This window comes from Triticum dicoccoides, chromosome 1B, assembly GCF_002162155.2.
Source record: "Triticum dicoccoides isolate Atlit2015 ecotype Zavitan chromosome 1B, WEW_v2.0, whole genome shotgun sequence".
Taxonomy (NCBI): Eukaryota; Viridiplantae; Streptophyta; class Magnoliopsida; order Poales; family Poaceae; genus Triticum; species Triticum dicoccoides.
In genome coordinates, this window is record NC_041381.1 from 608,869,271 (window position 1) to 608,877,463 (window position 8,193).

At 43.4% G+C, this 8,193-nt stretch overlaps 1 protein-coding gene across 1 annotated transcript; it reads left to right on the forward strand.

Annotated features, from left to right (window-relative positions):
- Positions 1 to 6,751: 6,751 nt before the first annotated feature.
- On the forward strand, positions 6,752 to 7,538 carry LOC119309950. Its single transcript, XM_037585845.1, has 2 exons — positions 6,752 to 6,871; positions 7,021 to 7,538. The coding sequence occupies exons 1-2, from the start codon at positions 6,767 to 6,769 to the stop codon at positions 7,333 to 7,335; spliced, it is 420 nt and encodes a 139-aa protein (XP_037441742.1). The 5' UTR covers positions 6,752 to 6,766; the 3' UTR covers positions 7,336 to 7,538.
- Positions 7,539 to 8,193: the final 655 nt, after the last annotated feature.

Genomic DNA, 8,193 nt, shown 5'->3' on the forward strand with positions numbered 1-8,193 from the left:
GAAAGAACATTTTCATGACATTGATAATTCCCGGGCCCAACTATCCGGAGAAGAATATGAATGTGTACATGCAACCGCTGAAGGACAAATTGCAAGAAGTCTGGGATAATGGGTTTAAGACATATGACGTCTTTAGCAAAAAGAACTTCATAATGCGTGTTTGGTACATGTACTCGATGCATGACTTGCCGACGTATGCGCTATTCATTGGATGGTGTGTGCATGGAAGGTTCCCATGCCCCACATGCAAGGGAGCTCTTCCGTTTCATTGGCTTTAGGCCGGTCGCAAGTTTTCTTGCTTCGACTTGCAGAGACCGTTCCTACATCCTCGCCATAAGTTCAGGAAAGATAAGTAGAACTTCATCAAAAGTAGAGTTGTCAAAAACTCTTCACCACCTCCGTTGATAGGCCAAGAGATCCTGGATCAGTTAAATGCTCTCGAGCCAAATCCAAAGCGTCCAGGGTATTTCAAGGGGTATAATTCGCAACATGCCTGGACTCACAAGACATGCTTGTGGGGTCTGCTTCAAAGACCTCCTTTGCGCACACAACATCGACATTATGCACACTGAGAAGAATATCACCGAGGTACTTTTTGGTATATTGTTCGGCATAGATGGGAAGTCAAAGGATAATCCTAAGGCAAGAGTCGATCATGAGGTGCTAAGCATAGACCGTTACAAAACATGCAACCACCTAAAGGAAAGAAGAACTGGACAAAGCCGAAGGCATGGTTCAATCTTGGAAGGCCAGCTATGAGGGAAATTATCTTGTGGGTGAAAATGCAGTTGATGTTCCCCGATGGGTATGCAGCGAATCTAAAGAGGGGAGCGAGTCTTGAAAAATTGAAGATATTTGGTCTCAAGAGTCATGATTGACACATATGGATTGAGCGGGTAATGCCGATTATGTTGCGTGGCTTCATCCCTGAGGATGAATGGCTAGTACTGGCAGAGTTAAGCTATTTCTTCTGTGTTCTTTGTGTGAAAGAACTATCGCCTGACCTGGTAGAAGAAATGGAAGAGTTGGCGTCGGAGTTGATCTGCAAGTTAGAGAAGATATTTCCGCCGGGCTTCTTTAACCCAATGCGACACTTGATTTTGCATCTACAAGATTGGGGGCCCCATGCAAAATCGTTGGTGCTACGCAACTAAGAGATGCAGAAGACGCTTCGAGTAAAGTGTAAAAATTAATGTAGAATTGAAGCATCGATGGTTGAGGCATTCATTACTGAGGAGGCGACAAACTTCGTGACAGCACACTACTAAGTCAAAAATCGTCATTTGCATAATCAGAAGCCTCGGTACAATGCTGGCGACCCTAAAAAGGGCGGATCCATCCTCAGCCTATTCAAAGGGGATCTCGCACAAGCCGGTGCTTCTAATTCCTTAATGTTGGATGTCGAAGAATGGTGGACCATATCATTGTATATCTTCAACAACCTAACAGAAGTGTGGCCGTACACCTAGTAAGTTCTCGGTACATTGTTTCGCAACTTCTAATTCCTTTCAACTGCTATTATTCCCGGATAAATTTGATACAGTCGATACGTCATCAAATTCTCGTATGGAGTGGCGATCCAAAAGGATTCCGTCGAAGAGTATGAGCTTCTGGCAAAGCATGGAGGCGGCTATCCCGGTTTCATCTCTTGGTTCAAACAAATGGTAATTTCCATTAGACTATTTAATTTCTTCGTCTAATTTGTGGCTAATGCAACAATCCCTTTCGTATTAAATTTGTAGGCTAATTCAGAGTTTATGGACACCAAACTGAGACAAGTCACTAATGGTTTTGACTTTAAGGTCCGCTCATTTGACAAATACGACATCAACGGGTATCACTTTCGTACCTATGGCAAAGAGCTATCTATGGCCGATCGAAAGTCTTCAAATTGTTGTGTCTCTGCTATCGGCGAAGGAGATATCGGGTATTATGGAAGAGTTGAAGCAATTTATGAAATTCAATTCTATGGTGCAAACGCACCAAACGTCATAGTCTTCAAATGTTATTGGTTCCAGCCGAAGGAGACTAGAAGGACTCATGAACATACAGAGCTAGTGGAAATCAAACAAAGCACCCATTTGGATGTTCCCAGTATCTATATTATGGCTCAACAGGCAACCCAAGTTTTCTATCTACCATGGGCCTCTCAAAGTGATCCAAATCTCAATGGTTGGGATGTCGTTTATTAAGTGCAGCCACGTGTTAGACCACCTCCCCCCAATGAAGAGGATTATGAACCTCACATTAATCCAGACACATATGAAGGAGAATTCTTCCAAGAAAGACGTCTTTCCAGAAAACATTTCAAGAAACGCTCTACTTCACCCCAGAACATTGAAGTAGATAGCGACAGTGAACCTGACTTCACCCTTCAGCCGAAACAAGAAGAGCCTGAACTAGAAGAGGTTACTGCTGCGGATGACCTGTCAATGCTTGACCGATTACGCAAAGGTGGCCTTCCACATGATGATGCATTTATTAATGATGATGATGAGCACGTCTTATTGATAGTGATGATGATGATGCATTTATTGGTCCCAAAGCATTTATTGAACCCGACAATCCAAATTATTATTAGGTATTCACTTTTTTATGTTGTACTTGATTTATATAGTTACTTGTATGATTGTATGATTTATAATGTTACTTGTATAATTTTCTTACTTTGTATGATTGTTTGTTATACATAGTGCCATGGTCTTGATATCTGTCTCCGTCGGCCCTCGCCCCGTTTATGATTCGGATGTGGTAAATTCTCTTTTATAACTATTTATTGCATTTCACATTTATGACAATTATGGCCATCAAGTTGACATAGAGATATTTTAATCTAGGAGGTATGTGAACCGGAATTTGCAACCGACCCTCTTGTCGAGAAGTTAAATTTAGTTGAAAAATAAAATAAGTATTTGAAAGAAAAATTAAAATAATTGAAGAAGAGAAGATGAAATTGGAGTTGTATATTGCCGATGTCGTCAATAATCACAAGATGAAGATGAATGCAATACGCTTGAAGATGGATGCAATGCGCTTGAAGATTAAGAAGATTAGAAAATATGCCATTGATAATGAGGTTTGGTATCATTATGTCGTTGGATCAATTGTTACCTTAGTTGCGATCTTCATCGTATTTGTTGTGATGAGGGTAAGTTTCCTCTAGTGTTTTGCTTAACAAATGCATACTTAGCTTACTTTCCTTCTAAATGGCATAATTACCTAAGTTAGACAAAAAATGAGCTATACTTAGCTTCTTCAGTTCCTTTATAACATGCTTAGCATACTTAGGTAAAAAATGGCATGATAATCTTTGTTACCTCCAAAATGACATAGACTTAGCTTATTTTCCTCGAAATTGACACAATAACCTTACTAAGCTCCAAAATGACCTATTTACCTAGCTTAGCTCTAAAATGACCTACACTTAGCATTTTTTACCTAGCTTAGCAATAAAATGGCATTTTTACCTACCTTAGTTAGAAGAAGAAGAAGACAAAGAAGAGGAGAGGAGAAAAAGAAAGAGAAGAAAAAAAATCTTCTTCTTCTTCTTCTAGCTAGTCTTCTTCTTCTTCTTCTTCTTCTTCTTCTTCTTCTTCTTCTTCTTCTAACTTTCTTCTTTCCCAATTTGCAGGTTTGCTTTAGATGAGGAAGCTTGCATTGATGGAGTCTACTCTTCTCTTTATGCTTCCTTTTTTATTTTGATTTTGTAGGACGAGCAATGTGAAACTTGCTACCTATATATGTATCTATGGATGAAACCATTGTATGCTTGTTGTTGGATATGTTGGCTAGCTATATATATGTTGCATATGGAATTTTGATTTGCTATGTATATGTGTTGGATGTTCATATCCATATGGCAGGGATATGATTTGGTATGTATATGTGTTGGTATGCTTGTTGAAAGTATTTTCATGTGTGTGTGTGTGTGTGTGTGTGTGTGTGTGTGTGAAAATTCTATGAAATTGATTGAATTTAAGAAAAAACAGGGGTTACACAGGCACTTTGCCATCTGTTGGCAGACGGGAAAGAGCTTTGCCATCAGCCAGCAGACGACAAATATGCCACGTGTCAGCTACCTGTACAACCTGTGGGCGATGGGCTGGCCTATATGGTTGCTTTGCCGTCTACTGGCAGACGACAAAGACCTTTGCATCTTTGCCGTCTGCTGGCAGACGACATAGTAGGACACGTGTCAGCTACTTGGGGCACTTGGGGGCTGGCCTATTTGGGCACTTTGTCGTCTGCTGGCAGATGGCAAAGATGCAAAGGTATTTGCCGTCTGCCAGAGGACGGCAAAACACACCGTTAACCCCTTAACGGACCTAAGCTGGCACGTGTGCCATCCAGGTCCTTTGTCGTCCGCTGGCAGACGGCAAAGGCCTTTGCATCTTTGCTGTCCGCCAGCAGACGGCAAAGAGGCCTTTGTCGTAATCCATTCAACTGGATGTGTTGTCGTGTGCTGGCTGACGGTAAAGGCCTTTGCCGTCCGCCAGGCGTGCCTTTGCCGTCAGCCATGGCAGACGGCAAAGTTCCTGATTCCTGTGGTGTCCCTGGCAAAAGCAATAGTGCTTCATTTCACTTTTGCTATTCTTAGCTTTTGACAATATATCACAATTGTCACTCTAGAAAGTTTGACTTCTAAAGAGATGTGCCCTAGATACTCCTATATAGAAGTACAACTAGATCCACTTCTCCAAGCGCAAATACCATAAAGAGACCTTTTGGTGTCTGGAAGATGAAGTGGCAAATCTTGCTCAAGATGCCAAACTAAAAACACAAAAGATGATTATTACGAGTAATATGACACTACTCAACTACGTCCGCCTCAATGTGAGGGAGGATATTCACTTTCTTCGGTGTGAGAGGAATCCGAATTATGTTCCAACTATTCCAGATAGATGCATGATGTACATTATCCCCCCCCCCCAATGCATCGGATGCTTCAAAACCGGCGGAAAGTGCCCCTACATGGATTTGTTTAGGCATGAACTAGCTACCGCCATTGCCCTTAGTTGGTGTTAGATGTTTGATCATTTTGATTTGCAAACTTATATGCAAATGAAGCTTTTGTTGTATGACACATGAAAAAACTAGTTTTTCTTCTAATTTATAACTTGTGTTAACTAAGAGAATTTGTGATCTTTTTCTAAAACAAATGCTGCATATTTCGCGATCCATGTACCATAGGAAAGCTCTCCGTACAGTAAAAATCGCTGCGATGGAAAGAAAGAAATTGTGCATGCTTTGAACCCAAACTAACACCACTTCCTGCAGCCCAGCCCATTATTGTGCTCCATTTCGACATCTTTAGAGCCAGGAGCCGAAGTGGGCTGCCTCTAGCCAGCCCAAAGGGGCGACGAACAGGCGCTGGAGAGAAGCCAGAATTGCGTGAAGTCTGCTCAGTGTCACTCCTCGGGACATCTGTTGTGTGCCCTAGACTATATCTGGCCATGGGCCGAGCCGGGTCGGGCTTGGGTCGGACCTAAAAAAGCCTAGGACAGAAAAATGAGGCCCAGGCCCTCCCAGACCCTATCACTGGGCCTACTTTTCAAGCCCAAGCCCGACACATCTGATAAAAAGCCCTAAAACGCCCTTAGGGCTTAGGGCCGTGGGTCGGGCCTCTTCCTTAAAATGCCAATATGACAAGCCCAAACCCGTCCAGGCCCTACTGGTGGGCTCAAAACTCAAGCCCAAGCCCAGCCCATGGGCAAGCCCATCAGGCCTAGGCCCTGGATTTTAGGGCCGGGTCTGGGTGGGCCGACAAGGCCGGCCCTGAGATGGCCAGGACTACCCTAGACCATGGCGGCGGCGGCGGCGGTCATGCTTCCTGTAGCCAAGAGGGCGCCGGATCTGCCGGAAGTCGATCTGATTAGCTCTCTCCCTGGTGAGATCCTCAGCATAATCATATCCCTCCTCCCCATTGACTCCGCCGTGTGCACCACATCCCTCTCCCTCCGCTGGCGCCCCCTATGGCGCTTCTCCCCGCTCAACCTCGACATTTCCCACATCGACGGGGCCGGCCGCGCCCGCGCCGCCGCCGTGTCCAAGATCCTCTACGACCACCCTGGCCCCGCGCGCCGCTTCCTGACCGCCTGCCTCCAGATCACCGACCCCGACGGCTGGCTCGGCTCCCCCGCTCTCTGAGATCTCCAGGAGATCGACCTCTGGCTCCCTCGATACGAAATTCCGATGCCTCTGTCCGTTCTCCGCTTCGCGACGACCCTGCGCGTGGCTAGCTTCGGCAACTGCAGGTTCTTTGAGTAGGACGCCCCACCGTCGTTTAACTTCCCTTGCCTTGAGAAACTTACCATGAGATTTATCTTCGTACTGGAAGACACCCTCCATGGCTTGCTCGATGGCTGCCCTGTCCTCGAGAGCTTGCTGCTGGACAGGTGCTACGGCTTCTACTACCTGGTCATCAATTCACCAACTCTTAAGAGAATCGGCACAAAGGACGGTCTGCATGACTGTCAACTAGTCATAGAAAATGCCCCCAGACTAGAAAAAATTGATCAGAACTGATCTTCATCCAGAGTCAACCATCTGCCTAATCAAGGCACCGAAACTTGAGATCTTTGGCTTCATGACAGACGAGACGACTTTACTAAACTCAAGCTTGGGTCTGCAATTTCTGAGGTAGCGGTGGCCATCTAATCTAAGATTCAGTATTACGCGTCATATTAGTAGGCTTCTTTCTGATCCTGTTGTATGTTTATGCCTTCTCTGTTATTAGGGATTGGTTGCTGGCAACTTGAAAGCTCTGATGTGCAGCGTCAAGGTTTTGCATCTCACGTCTAGTGGCCCTAATCTTGATGCCGCTATAGTCTTCCTCAAAAAAATTCCTTGCTTGGAGAAGCTCTACATCACGGTGACTCTCTTCTTTCTTCGATAGTTTTTGGTGTTAAAAATAGCTTCACGTCCATTTCATACATTTTTCCAGTGAGTAAATCCTTGTTTTAATTGTCAGGTGGGGGTCAGTTTTTCTATTGTGTAATTGTCTTTATTAATTTGTTTCAGTCATGTCCTGGAAATGATATGGAGAAAGTGCATCATCTTCAACCACAAGATCCTATTGAACGCCTCGATCATCTCAGAGAAGTAGAGTTGAAGTTTTATATTGGCAGCAGAACGGATGTCAACTTTGCCAAGTTCTTTCTTCTGAATGGTAAAGTGCTCGAGTTAATGAGGTTTGGTGTCAAGGACCAATATACTGAGGAATGGGTAGCTGATCAACACAGCCAGCTACATGTTGATAGCAGGCCTTCTCCAAATGCTCAACTTGAATTTACAGCTGCTGATGTTGGCAACCTTTTGACCATATTCTGTTCTTGACGGATCCCTCCAGTGGCCTTGTGGACATTGTGGACAAGGTTGACTAGATTGTTGTGCCCCGTCAGGTTTTGTGGCAATGTCTCGTCACTGCAAAACTGGAAACATGGTACTTTGTGACTTATGTGTAATGCTTTAGAGATTGTCATGCAACTATTTTACTACTTGTCATGTTATTGTGATGTGGCATGTCTTGGCATTCTAAATTGCGAATGATTGCAAGCTAGTTGTTCATTTTGATTCAGCAATTAATGTATGGCTTTCAAATCTTGCATTGTTTGGAGGAAAAAGACTATTTGGTTCTTCCAAAAAATAACTAGCAAGTAAGCTTAATGAAGGACAGTTCTGTCTCATAGTCCTTTTCTGTGAGGAGCATAGCCTATGCTTTCAGTAACAAGGTGAAGGAGTAAAAGTTAACATAGTTTGCCAAAAATGATAGGATGTTTGTTCTTAAAATCCCTATTTGCTCCCTAGTGTTTTGGGATATCAAATTGACTGTTTGAGGGTACTGTAGCAATACTTGGCTCGTGATGCACAAAGGAAAGGCCTCATGGGATGAATGTTGGTTGATATATTTATTAGTCCAGCTTACTTGCAAAGTTAATCTCCTTTTTTTATTTGAAGAAGTATTTGGCACACATATTATTGCCCCCCGCCCCGTCGCAACCCTTAACACAAGTATTTTTCATAATCACCCTAACTAGTATGACTCTAATATTACTACCTCCATATCTCAAAACAATTATCAAGTATCAAGTTGATCATAGAATCAAATTCACTTCCTATGATAGTTTTTTTATACCCAACTTGGATGCTCATCATTCTAGGACCAACTTTATGACAATAGCAAATACTATGCTG

What these genes read in the sequence shown, in the direction of transcription:
- LOC119309950 (XM_037585845.1), top strand. Translation starts at nt 6,767, where the DNA reads ATGTGCAGCGTCAAGGTTTTGCATCTCACGTCTAGTGGCCCTAATCTT. An exon ending in TGGAGAAGCTCTACATCACG is followed by an intron (nt 6,872 to 7,020) that starts GTGACTCTCTTC and finishes AATTTGTTTCAG; the next exon opens with TCATGTCCTGGAAATGATAT.